The sequence below is a fragment of the Eubalaena glacialis genome, chromosome 13 (genome assembly GCF_028564815.1).
Source record: "Eubalaena glacialis isolate mEubGla1 chromosome 13, mEubGla1.1.hap2.+ XY, whole genome shotgun sequence".
In the NCBI taxonomy this organism is placed as follows: domain Eukaryota; kingdom Metazoa; phylum Chordata; class Mammalia; order Artiodactyla; family Balaenidae; genus Eubalaena; species Eubalaena glacialis.
In genome coordinates, this window is record NC_083728.1 from 27,194,046 (window position 1) to 27,214,985 (window position 20,940).

The 20,940-nt window shown below is 44.7% G+C and overlaps 1 protein-coding gene across 1 annotated transcript in view; it reads right to left on the reverse strand.

The window, feature by feature from the left end:
* Window positions 1-2,975: 2,975 nt before the first annotated feature.
* KIF3B (kinesin family member 3B) overlaps window positions 2,976-20,940 on the reverse strand; it is a 37,407-nt gene continuing 19,442 nt past the window's right edge. Inside the window, exons 2-9 of the mRNA XM_061210201.1 lie at window positions 18,392-19,861; window positions 15,339-15,440; window positions 15,002-15,124; window positions 14,775-14,893; window positions 10,061-10,174; window positions 9,269-9,374; window positions 6,965-7,143; window positions 2,976-6,400 (exon numbers count right to left, since the gene is read on the reverse strand). Of these exons, the coding sequence (XP_061066184.1) occupies window positions 6,304-6,400; window positions 6,965-7,143; window positions 9,269-9,374; window positions 10,061-10,174; window positions 14,775-14,893; window positions 15,002-15,124; window positions 15,339-15,440; window positions 18,392-19,795 (2,244 nt within the window). The 5' untranslated portion in view covers window positions 19,796-19,861 and the 3' untranslated portion in view covers window positions 2,976-6,303. The remainder of the gene's footprint in view (window positions 6,401-6,964; window positions 7,144-9,268; window positions 9,375-10,060; window positions 10,175-14,774; window positions 14,894-15,001; window positions 15,125-15,338; window positions 15,441-18,391; window positions 19,862-20,940) is intronic.

A 20,940-nucleotide genomic window follows, 5' to 3' on the forward strand; every position in this document is an offset into this window, starting at 1 on the left:
GAAGTTCAAAACAGTTTCCAAGGTCAACTGTTTTTATTCACAGTACTTCTGATGACGAAATGTATGGGTTTTCTCCCTCCACCCGATAATTAAGTCTGATTCTCCAGACACCAAGTGGGTGTCCTACAATTCAATTCAGTACTGACACTAACTCCCAGTATTTAAGGACTCGGTCCCACAAGACTGCCCCCACTTCAGATGCTAGTCCAAAGTCCCAGGTTGCCACCTGTACCTCTGACCAACCAGCTGTAACTGTCGAGGGTTTCCACAGTCCTGTCCTCAGGTTAAATAATTACTAGAATGAATGGCTCACAGAACTCAGGAAAGCACTGTAGCTACTATTACCGGTTTACTATAAAGGATGCAACTCAGGAACATCTAAATGGAAGAAATGCATAGTGCAAGGTTGGGGGAAGAACGCGGAGCCTCCTTGCCCTTTTCGGGCATGCCATCCTCCCAGCACCTTCGTGCGTTCGCCAACCTGGAAGCGCTCCAAACCCCCATCGTTTAGGGGCTTTTATGGAGGTTCCATTAGGTAGGCACGATTGACTGAATCATTGACTATTGGTGATTAACTCAATCTACAGTTCCTCTCCCCTCCCTGGAGATCAGGTTCCTCTGGCAACCAGCCTCCATCCTGAAGCTATCCATGGGTCACTTTATTAGCATAAGCTCAGGTATGGTTGAAAGGGGCTTGTTAGGAATACCAAAAGGTACTCTTATCACTCAGGAAATTTCAAGAGTTGTAGAAGTTTTGGGGGGATAAAGACCCTACATATTTCTTACTACATCACACAAGGTTTGAGTAGTTTCTTGATTTTTTTTTTTTTTTTTAAACAACCCAGAAGATGAGAAGACAACTTGGTGAGTCAGCAGGAATTTCCAAGTTGCCCGGCAACCCTGCCCTGTACCTCCCCTGATATTTAGCCCCTGACCCACCCAGATTTCTGCCACTTTCAAGAACACACTCATAATTCTTCAAATCACACTCTGAACCCTTGCTTTCTGGCTAATGAGTTTTGATCTGTTCTCAAACAATAATTATACAAGCTAAGCTAATCTAACTCATTTTGGAAAGAAAGGGGGCTATAGGGATATTACACATAGTTTGAGGCCATCTTATGAAGAGTTAAGAATCATTTGCCTAATCACATAGGCCACCGTCTTCTCTGTGCTCTTTACATCTATAGTAGTTCTCCATGCTTCCCCCTAGTGAGGGTAAAAAAGGACTGCAGATAACTTCCTGTGAAATTCTACTTGTCTGTTACACGAGGCCTTCACAAACATTGTTCCCTCTTTAAACAAATTCCCTTCCTTCCTTTCTTGTCCAGATAACTCCTTGTCCTCTAAATCTCACTTTATGCCATTACTCCAGAAAGCCCTTCCCTTCTTTACTCGCCCAATCCAAATTAGGCCCCTATTACTCTCTCATAATGTCTTATAATATCACTTCACGGCATTTGCCATGATTTGTAATTATACTTTTGTGTGCATTAGGTTACCATTTACCCTGCCTCCCTCCCCATTAAAGCACAAGCTCCATGCAGGCAGGGACCATGTTGCTCACATCTCTATATCCAGTGCCCAGAACAGCATGGCACATAGTAGGTACTCAACATGTATTTGTTAAGTGATTAGCAGCTTTTCTATAGAGGCCTAGGGTTTTCTAAACATAATACGCCCAGTACTAGCTTCTAGTTTCTTAGGATACAAATTGTTCATGGTGTCTTCTGAACACAGGGTCCTGTCACAGCAATAACCATATTTTATTATTTTTATTATTTTTTGGCCATACCGCGTGGCTTGTGGGCTCTTAGTTCCCCGACCAGGGATTGAACCCGGACCACGGCAGTGAAAGCATGGAGTCCTAATCACTGGACCACCATGGAATTCCTAATAACCACATTTTAAAATGTCTGCTCTCATCCACATACTTGAGTACTTGTTGCTTTAAATGTAATGCTAATCCTCCACAATGGCCCTGCCAGGTGGGGATTACTGGCCCTATTTTACAGACAAGGACCCCAAGGTTCAGAGAGGTAAACTAAATTCCTCATAGTCACACAGCTAGTAAGCAGAGGCACAACCAGGATTCAAGCCCAGCTTGGAGTCCACGGTCTGAGCTCCTTCTACTGAGTCCCCACTCCTCAGACAGGGGACATGACCCCCAGGGGGACACGCCAGCAGGCCTGAGCCTATGAGAAACCATAAGACCAACAAGTGGCCCACTTCTGGTATTTTTTCTCTTGATGGTAAATAACATGAAATATTTCTGTGTTAAAAAAAGATATAGGGAGCTTCCCTGGTGGCGCAGCGGTTGAGAGTCTGCCTGCCAATGCAGGGGACACGGGTTCGAGCCCTGGTCTGGGAAGATCCCACATGCCGCGGAGCAACTGGGCCCGTGAGCCACGATTGCTGAGCCTGCGCGTCTGGAGCCTGTGCTCCGCAACAAGAGAGGCTGCGACAGTGAGAGGCCCGCGCACCGCGATGAAGAGTGGCCCCCGCTTGCCACAACTAGAGAAAGCCCTCGCACAGAAACAAGGACCCAACACAGCCAAAAATAAATTAATTAATTAATTAAAAAAATAATAATCTGTTAAAAAAAAAAGATATATATTTTAAAGTATAATATGTAATAAATTTAAAGAAACATAAAAAACAAAACACAGAAATTAAAAGAAATTTCCTGCCTGTCTCAGGAACCTTCATGGAAAAACACGAGAAGCACTCGTCACTCTTTCTTCATTTCATGTCCCTTTACCTCATTGTTATATTTTTAAAATGCCAACATTCCAACTCAATCTTCATTTTCCATTCCCACCCTCCTTTCACTAGAAAAATTCAAATGTTTAAAGAAATTGGCAGTGTGTCAGCCACAGGCAAGTCATTTTCAAAAACGTTAGTCATTTATGAGGACACCTTTTTGTAAGTACAATAAATCTGATTTTTATTACACATCTTAGTTTAGAATCACTTTTACATTCCTAGACAAAGAGATGATACAAATAAATATCAGTTGTAAAATTAGAGCCCCAAGTATTGGCATATTCTTTGTCTAAAGGTAGCCAAAGAGAAGGTCAAGATCAATAGTAACTCCAAGGAGCCATAAAGCCCACCGCCTCCTGCCTGCCCCAGGATCACTCCTTTCATAATTAACCTCAAAAGCATTTCATTCAAGAAACAAGGGTGGGGAGAAGGGGGGCAGATTTCTGAACAGTACAAGACAAAACCTTGCATGACAGACAATAGCCAGGCCCACTCTTCTTATCCAGGTCCCTTTGAGCATTCCGATTATGGCTTTTAGATAATATTAATAGCCCCCTTTTCGTCCACTGATGGCGCTGAGACGGCCCAAGGCGTTGTTTGCAGTGAGCCTCGACCTCAAGTGGGAAATGTGAGGCAGAACTGATATCCCACGTTAACAGGGAATCGACGCTTCTCAGAAACCTGGCAACGATTCTACATTCAGTGAAGGAGGACTTACAAGAGTCAGACAGAAGTGGGGCATGGCCCACGCCTGAGCTGCAGAACTCTCTGACGCCCTTGGTTGTGGAGGTGCGGGTGGTGAGATTCAAGCAGCATGCAGGCATTCGACGGAGGACAATCCAATATTAGGGCGGAGTCTTAAGAAAGTGCTTCATGCCTATGATTTGTGGCCTTGGGTTCTGAATTCAGGGGCCTGGGAGACATGGGATTTGAAATCTGAAGCCAGATACATTCCTACCAATCAGAGCAAAAGGGGGCCTCACTGAAGGGGGTTGCACACTCCGTCAAACTCCTTCTCTCAGATGAGCCTCTTAGATCCTGTTAGACTTGCTGCCAGACTTCATTAGCTGCTGCTGACTTGAAGGCCCTCAGATGGCTTGGAACATTCTAGCATGACTACAGACATGAAAACCAGGTCCCTCAGTCGACTTGGTAGGTCTACACATTTGGCTCAATTCAGAGCCCAAAGCAGCAGCTTTCCGGTGGCAGCAAGACATTCTACTGTCTACTCTATTCGAATATTTCTTGGATCCATTTTGAGAGAAGGAAAGCACCGGAGACTGCTCCGGGACGGGACGGCTTCACCTCCACCCAGGTGTTCTTCTACTTCGTTTCACAGACCACCAGATGAACACAGCCAAGTACAAGGCAAGCCTGTTTTCATAATCCTGCCTGTCAACTTGGCTTTCTTCTTTTGCTTTCTTAGAAAAGTTCTATGGTCATTCAACCACCTGCGGTCAGAATAGCCACCTCGAGACATCAGTATTCAGCTACAGTGTTATCTGCAATTTTCAATTCTCAGATTTGCCAGATGGATATGTTCAGCCTAGAGAATTCAGACTAGCTTCGAGGAAATGTGGTGCAAAGGACAGGTGTAACCGGCAGGTCACCATCTTAGGCTACCCACCTCATTATATGGTTCCTGTTCAAACAGGTGAATTCTTAGTAAATAATAAAGAAGCAGAGTTCAATCCCGAGAAAGATGAGGGATGCCTCCATTATGCTCTGGGAATTGCTGAAAAGGGCCCTGGGTTCAGAAAGAATGGTTATAAAAAGGAGACAAGCTGTCAGACAAAAGAGCTCCATTTGTAGAGCACTAAGACATTGCACTTGGTACCTCCTCTTTCCCACGGGTTCTGATCCAGAAATGTGCCCTGGGAACTGAGCAGCTGAGTTAAAGTATAACTCAAGGCCCACCTGAGTCGCCACCTTCCCGAGGCACCGTGCCAGCAAGGTGCGCCGGTGTGGCCGACTGGGGACACATATTGTCCCCTCAGGCTTGGCTCGTGGACTCAGACACCCACGTGGGAGCTTCCAGCCTGGATTAATCATTCAACGGGCCTTTAATACAGACAAAGGCAACAACTGCACGGTAGCATATTTCTAAAGTCGGGCAAGTTCTTGGTCTCTCTCTTACAAACACACACGGACACACTGGAAGAACACAGGCACCCTTGTGCTTGCACACCTGCACACATTTATGAGCTTCTCTTAGGGGGAAATGAGTAACATTCACCTAATGACCAACATAAAATGAAGCTTTGAATTTCAATAATACAAAGAACTAAAACTTACAAACCAAACTAGTATATGTAAACGGAAATTCCTAACTCTCTCCTCTGAGCCTATTCGATCGCACAGCCACACCTCGCCACCACCTTTGGCTCTGCCTGAGAAGAGCCACAGTTCTAGGATTAGGTGAGTTTTCTGCTGAAGGCAGGCAGGATTCCTCTGCTTCCATCTGTTATGTCTTCCCTTGCCAATGCACCAAGCCTCTTGACTCTTGACCTGCCTAGTCACCCCAATGCTCTCTATGCAAATATGGAACAAAACGGGGGACGCAAAAGTGCCACTATGTGTCTCGTCCCCCCAGCTCTCGTCCCATCAGAGAAGGCAGAGCCAGCCTCCCTTCTCCCACAAAACAGGCCCACTGCAGAGCATGCTCTGGAGGCAGAGGATGGGCCCAGGCAGGGACGCTCAGAGTATGCGTGCATGGGGAAAATGGTGACAAATGAAGAGTAAAGTGACACGGTGTATGGACATGGCATCAACTTACAGATTTACGTCTTTGACAAGATGGTCATGGTTTTGAGGTTTTAAAGAAGCTGTTTCCCTAAACTCTCCAAGGAGGCAAAGGGAATGTTATTTCTATTGCCTCTGACATTGAATCCTTCTGGAGCAGAAGTCGGTAGCTTCCTTGGTAAACATTTGCTCCTTCAGCAGATCCCAAAGGGAGATCTACTTCTTACTGAGGGGCATGGACCGTGCCCCTCGGAGGCTTGGCTCCAAATGAGATTTCTCATTTCTACCTACAAAAACAAGCACCTGTTCAAGTTCTAGGGCTTTCGCTTTCCAACCTCAGTATCATTTTATCCTGAGCCTCCAAAGACTTGGTCCTGCAGAGGTGACTCCTGATTCTGCCCTACTGTTCAACAAGAAGGGAGCCCAGTGTAAAGAACAGGCTAGAAAGGAGAGGTGAGAGGGTGGGAGGGCAAGGGAAGGGAGAGGAGAAGGAGGCAAAGGAGAAGGGAAGCAAGGTCACTGGTCATTCTCTTGCTTTCCACTTCGGCTATCGCACTTTACCTTACCCATGCATTTCTGAGATGCTAATTAAAGGACGGTTCCCAGAGGAGCTGAGTGCCAGACTATGACCAGCATGTTTCAACCAGATTAAATTGGTTAATCTGCAAAGAGGCCATCGCTTCTCCCCAGGGGAATGGTTCTGAGTTTGGGCTCGAGTCCTCTCTGCGGGTTTTTGCTTGTCTCTTCTCTCAGAAGGCAAACGCTGTTTATACCCTGGGAGAGGAGGAAGTGGGTTTACTTTGGAACCAGCCCCCGAGACTGTGGATAAAGCTGAGATGCGGGGGTTCCTGAGGAAGAGGAGGAGGATCCCGACTTCCTTCCACTTTTAGGCCTGCAAAAGTCAAGCACATATGTACATTACACATCCCGTCTCTGACACAGATCAGATTCCTTTCCCATCAAATGCCATTACATCTCAGGGTGGCCTTGCCTCAGGGGACTTTCAATTGTAAAACCACCAGAGACTGGCACAGCCTGCCCCTCTTCAATGGCCAACACAACCTGCCAACGGAGGAGTGAGATCTCAGGGGAGGGACTCTGATTCTCAGCAATTGTTATTCCATTAAAATCATATTTTGACTGTCTTCTCCAAACTGGTAAAAAATACTAAGTTTGCAAGTAGAATTCACTCCTTTTTTGGTTTTCCACTCAATTATTTTCCTTAAACTTCAAATCCAGAATTTAATAAGATAGAATTTCTAATTTAGCACCAAATTAAATCCTTGGTCATTTAAACTGAGGCTCAGAGCCTGGGTTGTGGATCCAGATAGACCTAGGTTAACTCTGGCTCTGCCACTTACTTCCATGATAAACAAGCACTTTTGCCACCCTCTCCCCTCATTTGTCCTTGTTCAAACATGTTCTGTTCAAACATAGGTCACCAAAAGCCACTCACCTGGCCTTGGGTTTCTTATTTGCAGTGCTTTCAAAGGATGATGCATCCACCTGTATCTCATCTTCATCCTGCAGAGCCGCATCCAATGCGGCCTGGACTTTGGGGGCAATGGCGGGCCCCTCGTAGTCTCTGGTGGTCCGGCTGGGCATGTCCAGCTCCAGCAGCACGATGTTTTCTGCCTGCAGAAGCAGAGCCAAGACCAGCTAGGATGGCCTCCAATCACACAAAGAGAGTTCAAGCAATCTAAACCCAAGAACAGAACCGCAAATTTCATGCTACTCAAAGCCGACCAAGGGCCTGCCTGGAAGAAGTGATGTAGTTTTATAACTTTTTTCCTGGTGCAATTACAGATGATTTTTTATTTTCTTCTCTATGCTTTTCTCTATTTTCCTTTTTTTTAAAAAAAAAAAAAAAAACAGTGAACATGTATTCTATCCTAAGGGGAATAATCAGGGGAAAAGAATAAATTAAGTAAAACCCATTTATTGTAGACAACGTGAAAATACAAAAAGATACGCAGAAGAAAACAGTAGTCACCAATAATCTCCCCACCTACGGCAGCTTTGATGAACTTTTTGGTTGCAGAGGGAAGGAGGCAGGTATGGTGTATATCTGTGGAGGGTGTGTGTGTGGCAGTATATGTGCTTATTACCACATTTTAAAAATCAGGCTGGGCCCTGCCTCATAACTGGCCTTGGAGATAGATTCCCTCACTTGATATCCCGCGGTGGGCCTTTACCTAGCTCCTAAATACCAAGTTGAGTGTGAAGAGGGAAGAACACCCATGGTTCCACATCTTCCCCTCTAGCTCCTCCCACGCAGTGGAGGTCAAGCCCCAGGGCCCCAGAGGGGGCACGAGGGGACCCAGCTGGGAGAAGGTGGGGGAAAGAATGGCGTGGCTCCACTGATCAATTTTATATGTTGAGATACTGCATAACATTTCTCTTAATGGAGCCGGTCCATTGCTAAAAATCATCTGAGAGCCACTGCTTTAAATTCTACCTTTAGATCAAGGTAAGCCCCCTGGAAACCCACATATTTGATTTGTAGGCTTTAAAATCATGTTTTTGGCTTAAGACATGAAATAACCGGCAAGGTATGCACTCTCTGAAACTGCTAGAAAAAAGTTTCTGAGGATTCTGTGTGACACGTCACTCATCTTCCACTACATAAAGCCACACCTAATACATCTTTTTTGCTTTTGTTTTCTTTACGTAAAATAACCCAATGCCAGGAAGAACAGTGCCTGAGGAGCTAACTAATCCTAATCTGTTTTGCTCTGGCTGCTAAGGGAGATTCAAAAACATTTAAAAATTTTTAAGTGAAAATCTTTCATTATAAAAGTAATACAGGGAATTCCCTGGCGGTCCAGTGGTTAGGACTTGGTGCTTTCATTGTTGTGGTCCAGGTTCGATCCCTGGTCGGGGAACTCAGATCCCATAAGCCACGTAGTGCGGCCTAATAGATAAATAAATAAAAGTCATACCAGTTCCCCACTGATAGTTAGAAAATACAGATAAGCAAAAAGAAGGAAATTTAAAATGAGCTCACTTCCATTAACCAGTGACAACCAGTTCACATTCTGACCCACTTCGCACCAGATTTTTTAATTCATATATACACTTCCAGTACCAATTGCTCTATAACTTAAAAACACACGTGTCTCCTGATTCATCCACTTACCAGCTACCTGACCTTTAAGCCACAGGACTGACCGAACAGAGTAAGTGAGAGGGCTCACTCAGAGAAAGCAGCAAAGTGCTGAGTACAGCGCCCGGCACACAGCAAGTGCTTATCAATAGAAGCCTGTACGGTATTTTTAAAATACGTTTGGGTCATTAAATAGTCATCAATTGTAAAATACGTTTGGGTCATTAAATAGTCATCAATTATGTCACTTCAAATAACTACGTGACTCACACACATTATGTTAAATGGAAGGACCGTCAGCTCTTTAACGCATTTCCATCTCCTGTTACTAGACGTCTACTTTCTTTCCCATCTCCCCGCGAGGCCATTCTGAAGCTCATTATTGGCTACATGGACAGTATGTTTGGACTCTCCTCCTTCCCTCCTGATTTGCTAAATCTCATTCTCTTTTACCTTTTTATTTATTATCATTTGTTATTTATTAATTATATTTATCTATTATTTGTTATAATTGTTATTATTAATATAACTGTCCTCAGGTCCCTCTGGAAAGAGGATACAAACTGTGACTTTGCAGACCGGTGCCTAAGGGTTTACATAAATCTAATCTCTTCTAAGAGAGAGGAGAGAGAAACGCGAGTACAATCTTCTCACCCTATATCGAGCCTCTGGACGAATCATCATGGACATTCTTGCGTGCTGGCTCAATGGTCTCTTGTATCCCACAGCTGATACTGGCCGCTTCATCATCTGTTGATTCCTGGAAAGGGACTGTGGTGGTCAAAGCCCTGGCTGGAGAGCGTGTTCCACAGCCCCAGGATCGGTACTGTGGAACAGAAAACTGAGCCTTCTTTAGCTAGAACCTGAAGCAAGAAACTCCCCGGACTGATGGCTGACATGTAAACGGGGCAGGAGCTGCTTCTATTTTCTGCTGGAGTGACTTTCTGATTCAAGTGTGAGCATCACGCATCTCTTAAGCTGGAAGGCCCCTGAGTCATTCTCCAGTTCTTAGACAGCAGGCACGAAGCCTAGCTGTAGACACTCTCCACCCCCACAGCCTTGGCAGACATCTCCCATCTTTCCAGCGGAATCCAGATGCAGACTGAGAATCCTTCTCCACATTGCCAGACTGACACGTAAGAGAACACCTATGTACCACCCCTCCCTTGGCCCAGCACGTTTCACTTGACAGCTGGGGGAGCTGAAAAGCAGGAACTTGGGAAAGGTCATTAGTTCACTGTGATAAAGTCTCCCAATTCCTAATACCATACTCATCACCAAACTTTTACCTCATGGACTTATGGCAGCCACAAAGACCTGCAATTGGTTCCAAGTTTAAATGGATCAAACTGTGTTCTTACCATACCTCTCTGGCCAAGCCCAGCTTATCAACATTCTTTCCCTCCTCCCCACCTTAAAGTCTACTTGAAGTCATTTGTGACTTACTCCAGTCTGGTTATAGGATGTAATTTCCAATGATCTTCCTCTTCATCAAAGAAGGATCTATTCATAATTTTACTTTTTTCTTCCAGAGGGATGAAGTTTTCTATAATAAGATGCCTGTAAGAGCACACATACATGGGTGAATAGATGGAGAAAGAATACGAATGGGGTGTTGGCTATCTGGTCCCACGTGAAGTAAGTAATAGGTAAGGGTCAAGTCACTCAGCAAACATTTACTGAGCAGGTACTATGGGCCTAGCATCATACAAAGAGCTGGGGTACAGACGTGAATGACACTTGGTTCTGCCTGAGATAGACAAACACTCTTAGGTATGCTGACAGGTCTGTCCTAGGAATATGGAAAGCTCACTTATGCCCAAGGAGTAGCAGCTTGAGGAGGTGAAAGGACTAAAGAGGAAGGCAATGCCTGGGCTATGCTGGAGTGAACACGTGCTAAGCGAAGTATTTTGGGAGGGCCACTGGTACTGCTAAGCCAGCTCGTTAACTTCCAAAATGCTGAAAACAGATTAGAAATTAAACTGCCTTCCTCCAATCCTATGCATTGTTGCCCAACGTGGAGAACTCCACATTCTAATCACCAGAACAAAGAGCAGAACGAGATGGATTTCAGTCCCTTAGACCCCTGAGAACGAAGACCATTCCTGAGAAGAGTCTCTGCCTAAGAAGCACCCAGGGAACATGGCAAACAATGAAACTGGAACCCACTGGGTTGTGTCTCTCCATGGTGATGACAATCTCCTGCCCCCTCTCTGTGTTCACTCTTTCAAAACCTCAGGACAGAACAATGCCAAAGGGGTGTTAACGTGGGAGGGACACAAAACAAACACCACAGAGGTGTAGGGTGCTATGAGAAACAGGCTGACTCGCTGTTTATTCAAAAGATATTAATTAGAGGGACTTCCCTGGTGGCTCAGTGGTTAAGAATCCGACTGCCAATGCAGGGGATACTGGTTCGAGCCCTGGTCCAGGAAGATCCCACATGCTGCAGAGCTACTAAGCCCGTGCACCACAACTACTGAGCCTACGCTCTAGAGCCTGCAAGCCACAACTACTGAGCCCGTGTGCCACAACTACTGAGCCTGTGCGCCACAACTACTGAAGCCCATGCACCTAGAGCCCATGCTCTGCAACGAGAAGCCACCACAATGAGAAGCTCACGCACCACACCGAAGACTAGGCCCCGCTCCCCGCAACTAGAGAAAGCCCGAGTGCAGCAACAAACACCCAACACAGCCAAAAATATATATATAATAATAATAATAATAATTTTTAAAAAAGATATTAATAAGAGACATGGCAATGAAAATGGCTTCCTTAAAGAAAAAAATATTTTGGAGAGAAGAAATTTTCTCTTTATTTGATATTTAAGAAACTATTTTTTATAACATATATATATATTTTTTCTTTCTGATTTTAAAGGTCCTATTTATACATTAGAAAATGTAAGAAATACAATTACACACAATTTCACCACCCAGAGATACTCTTATTATTTTGGCATATTTTGTTCTGACCTTTTTTCTAGGTGTACATGCCTAGAAAGAGGACTGACACATACATTTAATTTTAAGGGCTCCTTTCCAAATTTAAAACTTAATCATTAAAAGAATCTCTTTGAAAAGTTCCTCTTTTTTTTTGGCCACGCCTCGCGGCATGTAGGATCTTAGTTCCCCGACCAGGGATTGAACCTGTGTCCCCTGGAGTGGAAACGTGTAGTCTTAACCACTGGACCACCAGGGAAGTCCCCTGGAAAGTTCCTCTTTAAAGAAAACTTCGAGCAAATGTGGTGGAAGGACCGATATAAAAAAAACATCATTTTGCAAAACCCCTAATGAAATAATGCAGCCAGACAAAGATCATTGCTGGCTGAAACCATTAGCTCAGTGGTTCTCAAGCCAGGCTGCACATCAATAGCAGTTACAATATTTTAGCCAAACCTCATGAGAGATCAACGGTTCTCAAAGTGTGTTCACCAAACCAGCAGGAGCAACAGCTGGTACTTGTTGTAAATGCAAATGCTCAGGTCCCACCCCAGACATACTGAATCAGATTCTCTGGGTGTGGGGCCCAGCAATCTGCATTTAACAAGCCCTTCGGATTATCTGGTGCCTGCTGAAAGTTTAAGGACCACTGCCCTAGACCAATGAAATTAGAATCTCTTAGCGGGGACCCAAGCATCACTATTTTTAAAAACTCCTCAGGTGATTTCGGTGCGCAGCCAAGGTTGAGCGCTCACTTTCAGTTAAAGAGAAGTAAGGGAGATAGAGCCACAGGTTAAACGGCACTGTGAAGAAGCAGACTGACAAATCCAGAACGTGGGATGTTTCTTTAGGCTATCTGCCCTAGCCTTTTCAACAAGTCAACTATGAAAAACAGTTTTTAACAGGGAAAAGGATTGCTCCAGATTAAAATAAGCTTAAGAGACATAATAACCAAATGCAATATATGGTTCTTATGTAGATCTTAATATTAATAAACCAAGAAAATCTGAATATGGACAGGGTACGAGAGAAACAATGTTAATTTTGTTAGGTGGAAAGATACCATTACGTACGCAAAAATCTATTTTATTTCTTCTACACTACACTAGCAATAAACATTCTGAAAATAAAATTAAGAAAACAATTCCATATACAATAGCATCAAAAATATAAAATACTTAGGCATAAATCTAACAAAAGAGGTGCAAAGACTGCACTGAAAACTATAAACATTCTTGACAGAAATTAAAGAAGATTTACATAAATGTAAAGACATCCCATGTTCATGGATCAGAATACTTAATACTGTTAAGATGACAATACTCTCCAAATTGATCTATACAGTCAACACAGTCCCTATCAAAATCTCAGCTGGCTTTTTTTGCAGAAATTGAAAAGCCAATCTTAAAGTTTATATGGAAATGTAAGGGACCCTGAATAGCCACAAAGGATCTTGAAAAAGAACAACAAAGTTGAAAGACTCACATTTCCTCATTTCAAAACTTACTACAAAGCTACAGTAATCAAGACAGTGCGGTACTGGCGTAAGGACAGACATACAGCTCAATCGAACAATACTGAGAATTCAGAAATAAACCCTTACATTTATGGTCAACTGACTTTCAACAAGGGTGCAAAGACAATGAGAGAAGAGCCTTTGCAACAAATGGTGCTGGAACAACTGGATATCCACATACAAAAGAATGCATTTGGAACCATACCTCAGACTATACAAGAAATTAACTAAAAATGGATCACAGACCTAAATTAAGACCTAAAACTGTAAGACTCTTGGATAACCTAAGAGAACTGAAAACCTAAGTCCACAATAAAACTTGTACACAAATGTTCATAGCAGCATTATTCATTACAACTAAAAGGTAGAAACAACCCAAATGTCCATCAACTAATGAATGGAAAAAATGTGGAATATCCATACAATACCATATTGTTCAGCCATTAAAAAGAATGAAGTGCTAACATGCTACAACATGGATGACCCCTGAAAGCATGTTAATTGAAAGAAACCAGTCACAAAAGACCACATATTGTATAATTCCATTTATATGAAAGGTCGAGAATAGGCAAATTTATGGAGACAGAAAGTAGACCAGTAGTTATTAGGCTGGGGGAGGCAGTAATGAGGAGTGACTGATAATTGGTACAGGGTTTCTTTGGGTGGGGGCGGGCGGCACACACAGATGTTCTAAAATTAGATTGTGGTGATGACTTTACAACCCTGTAAATGTATATTTTTAAAATGATTTGTAGGGGGGTTCCCTGGTGGCTTAGCGGTTAGGATTTCGGGCTTTCAGTGCCGTGGCCCAGGTTCAATCCCTAGTCAGGAAACTGAGATCCCGCAAGCCACGCAGCACGGCCAGAAAAACAAATGACTTGTATACTTTAAACAGGTGAATTGTATGGTATGTGAATTATACCTCAATAGAGCTTTAAGAAAAGCACTGTGGTCACGTATGTAGGTATATAGGAATGAGATAACATGAGGTAAGATTTGCTTTAAAATATTTTTATGAAAGATAGAGGACAAAAGATTGTTTATCATGGAATCTAGGTGATGGGTATTTGGCTCTTATACCATTCAGAAAATTCTAGTTAATAAAAGATTCCCTTTTATCAATAGATAGAAGCCTTCTTTTTTTTTTTTTAATAAATTTATTTATTTATTTATTTATTATTTATTTTTGGCTGTGTTGGGTCTTCATTTCTGTGCGAGGGCTTTCTCCAGTTGTGGCGAGTGGGGGCCACTCTTCATCGCGGTGCATGGGCCTCTCACTGTCGCGGCCTCTCCCGTTGCGGAGCACAGGCTCCAGACGCGCAGGCTCAGTAGTTGTGGCTCACGGGCTTAGTTGCTCTGCGGCATGTGGGATCTTCCCTGACCAGGGCTCGAACCCGTGTCCCCCGCACTGGCAGGCGGACTCTTAACCACTGCGCCACCAGGGAAGCCCGATAGAAGCCTTCTTTAAAGGCAGGAAGGTAGAGTGGAAAGGAACTTGGAGATCATCTGGTGAAGATGTTCAGTTAACAGATGAGACCCAGAGACAGAAAATAACTTTCTTTGGAATAAACAGAAGACAGACAAGGTGGCAGGAGATGGGGTGGAGAGAAGTAGGGCCCTGTCCTCAGGGGTGTGTTTCTTAGTGAACAAACAGCCACCCAGCAAGTGCTAGGGGAGCCCGGGAAGGCCCAGAGCTTACTTGAGCTTCAGCTCCCTGGTGAGCTCGTTCTGTGTCTGTTCCAGCTCCTGCCGCTCCTTGATGTGCTCTTCTTGGAGGTCATGGATCTCTGCCTTCACTGCCTGAAGCTTGGAGAACAGCTGGAACCAACAGGAGAGGCAGGTGACGGGGGCAGCCGTCTAGACAACAGAGTTCTCCCTCCGCCCCAAGCCTCAAGGCACCTCTGCCTGGCCTCGCTCCTTTCATACCTTTTTGAGTTTCTTGGTCTTGATGTCCACCTCTTGCTGCAACGAGCTGTACGTCTCTTTCAGTTCCAAGGTCTCCTCGTCGCGGCTTTCCATCTGTTGCTGGATTTCTCTTTCTCGACGTTTCTGAGCAACATCACAAAATTGATCAGTGTGCCTAGAGACAAGGTCTGTACAAGAATATGGGGCTGGGTGCTCCAGATCAGGGTATCCCGCCAGGAAGGGGCTGACACACTTCAGTCCCATTCCCTTTGAAGAGTCTAATACAAGAGATATTTGCTCTGTCGCATTAACACACCTCACCCCACCCCATTCTCTCCAAAAAGGAATGAAAAGTTACCTGCTCTGCAATTTCCTGCCGTTTCTGCTCCAGGATTTTCTGCTGTTCATTTGTATGATCTACTATATTTTTCCCTCCAACAAGCAGCTTACTCTCCATGGCCTTTGTGAGGAAAAAGTAGAATCCATCTGATGAGTGGTCTCCCTCAGAACACAGCCCCTCACAGGGAAGCCCATGAAAGATAAAGAGCTCAGGACTGAGCCCAAGGGGATGAACTCTGGGGGAAAATATGGTGTGCTCAGCTGTACCCTTCCCATCACGGGTGGGGCTGAGGCGGCTTCACTGGGGGCTTTATCTTGGAAACACTGAAGATACAGCTTCCCCAGACATACATGAACTTCAGCTTTCTTTTTAAAAAACACTTTTTTGGTTTGTTTGTACAAAGTATTTGACCCCACTAAGAACCTATTAAGCACCTCCTATGTGCTAGGTACTGAGGATGCAGCTGTAAATACAAATCACAAAGCTGAGAGTCCACTGAGGGCCACAGACAAGTAAGCGGCCTCTTACCCTATGGAGTCAGATCCCATCAGGAGGAAAAGACCGAGTAATAAGGGGAGAGGCACACTGGAGGGAGAGAATTCTGGCTTTCGGAGGGAGTCAGGGAAAGCTTCCTGTCTCAAGGAATTAGCTAAGAAAAAAAATTTTTTTCAGAGGGTAGGGTAGGGAGTGGTGGTACATGAAGTTGGCAAAGCAATCAGGGGTCAATTCAAAAACCTCCAAGCCCTGTTAAGGGACACTAAGCTTGACCCTGAGAACCGCAGGAACCACTGACGTGTCCTTTGAGCGTTAGGGTACAAAATCACATTTGTGTTTTAGGAACAAAACTCCACTGCGACAGGAAGAATAACTGGAAAAGGGCAGGCTGGGTGGAAGGAGAGCAGACAGGAGGCCGTTTTAAGGGTCCAGGCCTGGGCTAGGGCAGTAGTGGTTGGGGAGAGCAGAGTGGATGGGTCCAAGAGGGGCAGCATCCAGAGGCTTAAGGGGGAGGGAGCAGCAGGCAGCAATGGTAACTCTTCGGAGTCCGGCTCGACTGAGAAAAGGCAGGCAGGAGCACGCTCTGGGTGGCCGTGGGCATCTCCGTGGAAATGTCCAGTAGGCAGACGCTATCGGGCTGGGATATTAGGAGACAGCTCTGGGCTGACAATACAGACTGCAAGACTTCAGCATTTAGATGGTGGCTGAAGCCAGGGGAAGGATTTGCACCTGAAAAGCATGGACTCCAAAAACCCCACAACCTTGCTTTTAAGAAACTTACACCCCTGCTGCCATGTTTCAGGGAGCGCTTGAAATTTTCCTCTTCTCTCAAAACGAAGGGGCTGGACTGATTACTAACCCTCCCCCCCACCACACACACCCTTCCGGCTCTAAAATTCTTTTGTCCTGTGATCTTACAGCATCCAGGGATGGAGAAAGACAGATGTAATGTCATTCTCCCATAAATAAAACTTGTAAGAGGTACAGTGACCTTGAGGTGATGCTGAGTCTTGCCACACTCGGCTTCTGAGAGTTGCCCAAATATCCCAGGTTCTTTAAAGGGTCTAGGTGGTTCCTGGGCTTGAATAACAGATGTGATCTTAAAAAACAGCATGGAAATCAAACATGGGCACACCCAGTTACACAAGTGCAGGAGTGAGGAGGGGTGAAGTGACATAATGGAGTCCCATAGTAAGCCCCTCCCTGGATCACAGTTACCTCCTAATTGTGTTGTATGTGACTCCATTTTCACACCAGGTCTTGAAAGTCTTGGAAAGGACCCCTGCCTCTGAAGTAAAATAGGACCCAGCTCTGTGAAAGGGCTACTATGATGCCACAGATAAAGTACAGCTTCATATGGTAGGGGAAGGGGAAGCAGGAAAGAGATCACTTGTCATTTTTAAATTAATAAACATAGATACATTTTAGAGTTGAAATTAAAGTTTGCACAAATTCCATAAGATAGAACTTCAAAGGAATTTTGGGTTGTGGTCAAGCAGTGGTCTTCCTCAGATTTCCAGAGCTAGCTCTGCGCTCTCTTCTGCCATTAAAGCCCTATGGCAGCCCAGAGTCCAGGCACCTGATGGAATTGTACACTGTGGACAGAAAGAACACTCGACACAAGGGGCGCCTCCACGCTCTAGAATACAATTCAGCCATTGCCACACAGTGGTTGACTGCAAGGGAGCCTCTGGGCGGGGGGTGGTGACGGAACTGTTCTGTATCTTGCTTAATCAGAGACACAGCATATTAACACCACAAGGAGATCTCAGTGTATATCTACCAGATATACAAAAAGTCAAGTCTGCTAATCACAAGTGTTGGTAAGGATGAGGAACAACCAGGACCCATACCCTTCTGGTAGAAGCTTCAATTCAGGGCCATGTTAGAAAGTGACATGTCATTGTCTAGCGAAGTTGAAGCTACACGCACCCTAAGTCCTGATGGTGTCAGGCAAGAAACTCTCGCGCACACGTGTTCTCCTGGAGCCAAGTACAAGGAATTCAGGGCAAAAAAAAAAAAAAAAGAAACAGAAACAACCCACACTATCAGGAGAATGGAATACCACGGAATTCTCAGAACAATTATAATGAATGAATCACAGCTTCAGGCATCAATATGGGTAACTCTCATTAACATAACATTTAGCAAATAAAAGTAGATCACAGTAGTGGGATTCCATTTATATAAAAGATAAAAATTATGTGAAACTAAAACTATCTTTTATGTAGAGATATATATACACATTTGGGAAAACTATAAAGAAAAGCAAGGAAAGAATAAACACCAAATCCAAGATAAGTTACCTCTGAGCGGGCGGGGACACAAAGAGCTTGTAAAGCTATGGATGCTGTTCTATTTCTTATACTGGGCCGGGGCGGGGGAGGGGGTACATGGCTGTTAGTCTTATTGCCGTCAAAGAAAAATTGTTTTTCTTCATCCAGTTCAATTCAACAAATGTTCCTTGGACACTGGGTATCACAAACCCTAAAGAGACACCATCTTTCATATCATTTTTTTGATAAAACAAAAAGATTTGAAAGAAAAAAGACCACGCCTAAGGCAGGGTACAGTACCTTGATTTTGGCGCCCAGCATCTCGGCAGCATCCTTTTCCCGCCGCAGATCCTCCATCTTTTTCTCCTTCTCCTTCAGCAGCCTCATCTTCTCCTCTGCAACCAAGCTGTGGTCCTCTACAATGGCCCGCTTCTCGATCTCCAGTTTTTCTTGCTGTTCCCGCCAGTAATCATCCTTATCATCCCCTTCTTCCTCACCCTCTTCTCCCTCCTCCTCCTCCTCTTCCCCACCCCCACCACCGCCACCACCTTCCCTCCTCTTCTCTCGCCTCTTCCTTCTGCCAATGGACCGTTTTTCTAGCTGGGCCTTGAGCCGAGCAATCTCTTCCTGGAATTCTCGAAGGAGGGCATCCTTAGGGTCCTCATTGACCCTTGGCTTGTTCTTAATGTTCTTGGCACGGTTGGCGTATCTGAGAGTGGTTAGAGTCTCTTCTACGTTGTACGAGGCAGGCCCCACGTTGGCCACCATCACAGTTTTAGCGTTGCCACCGAGAGAATCTTGGAGGAGCCTGGTAAGCTTTGAGTCCCGATATGGAATGTGAGTGCTTTTGCCGTCCACCAGGGCAGAGATGACGTTACCCAAGGCTGAAAGGGACAGGTTGATCTTGGTCGCTTCCTTCAATCTTTCCCCTTGCGCACCGGTCTTGGCCTGCCGTTCGCTGCCAGCAAGATCTACTAGGTTCAATTTCCCTACCCGGATATGGTTTTCGCCATCGAGGCCCACCTCACTGCACTCAATGGTGATGACAAAAATTGCATGCGAACGGGAACTGTGCTCGTTCATGTTGGTAGCACCGACAGAACGGTTCTGGTTCCCCACATTCATCACGTGCTCTATTTCCTTCACGCTCTTGGTGACAAAGGAAGACAGGTCTTTCACGTACACTCCAGTGTCCGGCCTCTCCTTGAGCTCGAGCCTTTTGGTCTGATCCTTTGAGAGCAGATCTCGGATCTCCTCCTGGTAGATCTCTAAGTAAGAAGCCCTGACCAGGTACTGTTGATTCTGGGATCGAGAGATATGGGTGAAGATGTGATCAAACGAGTTAGGGATGACCCCTCTTTTTTCAGGGTCGCCCCGGACTCCTTCCATCGTGTAGGTTTTCCCAGTCCCGGTCTGTCCATAAGCAAAAATCGTCCCATTGAAACCCTGCAGGACAGAGTCCACCAGTGGTCGGAACGTCTCGTCATAGAGTTCAAACTGCTTGGCGTTCCAGTCGTAGACGGCATCAAAGGTGAAAGTCTTGGGCATTTCATGGGCCACTCCCTTGGGGTTCTTCACCGACACCTGCCCCAGCTTCACGTCCACATCCACCACCTTGTCGTACGAAGCAGCCTTTTCCTTGCCATTCATGGGCCGACAGCGAACCACCACCCGGACTGACTCTGAGCTTTTCAACTTTGACATGATGAGCTCTGACCGGGTCGATCTTAAGGGCTATGAATCCAAAATAAGTCTCACGATGCTAGGGTCCTAGGAAAAACAAAACAAAAGTAAGCAAGGACAGTACAGTCGTCACTAGGGGCTGCTGAAAAGCAGATGACACACCCAGGTCACCTCCATCTTGCCAACCTTCTGACAGCTGCACTTAATAACTTCACTACATTGGATATTTCCTCATGGGATCTTAACCAGCTGCAGTGGGAAAAATAAAAGCACTAGTCCACCTATAGTGTTAACTAGCTTGTCCTCCCTTCAACTGATATTTTATCTTATACTACAGGCTGAGGCAGCTGGAAACTTTATAAAAGCCTGGGTAATCTTACATGCTGTGGAACTACTACAACCTCTGCACAGAGCCATTTGGAACTATCTATCTAAATTTAAAATGCACGTCCCTTTTGATCTAGCAGCTGTATTTCTAAGAATTTATCCTACAGACAGAAGGATATCTGTGTTGTGGCATCATTTGTGGTAGCAACAGATTGCAGGCAACCCCAATTCCCATCAAGAGGGGACTGATTAAATAAATTTAATATATTTAATATATACAAATCCTGGAATCCTGGGCAGTTACTAAAAAGAATGTGCTAACCTAAACGCAATCCTAAAACAAGATATGTTGTTAAGTGAAAAACGCAGATGAGGAACAACGTGTATAGTACAGTTTACATACGCATGCTACAATGTAAGTGTACACGTAAAAGTGGTAACAGTGGCAGCCTCCGCAGGGGAACTATGGGCCCCGATGACACTCAGAGGTCTAGAGAGAGAAAAACGACTTCGACACTCAGAGGTCTAGAGAGAGAAAAACGACTTTTCACGGTACAATTGTTTGTACTGTTTGAATTTCCTATCTTGTACTGATAATACTTTTCCATTCTAAAATCATCAACTATGGCTTGTGCAAAATGTATTCAAATAAACAAGGATGTGGGGTAATACATTACAAAGAAAGCACTTATCCAATCAATAAATTTAATACAATTTGAATGCAAATAAGAAAATAGATGTTAAGAAATGTTTAAATAAAACCAAAAACAGAACTTCATTTGGTGCTGAAAAACTCAGGGAGCAGAAGAAAGTATGATTAAATGGGTCCTTTGGGAAGG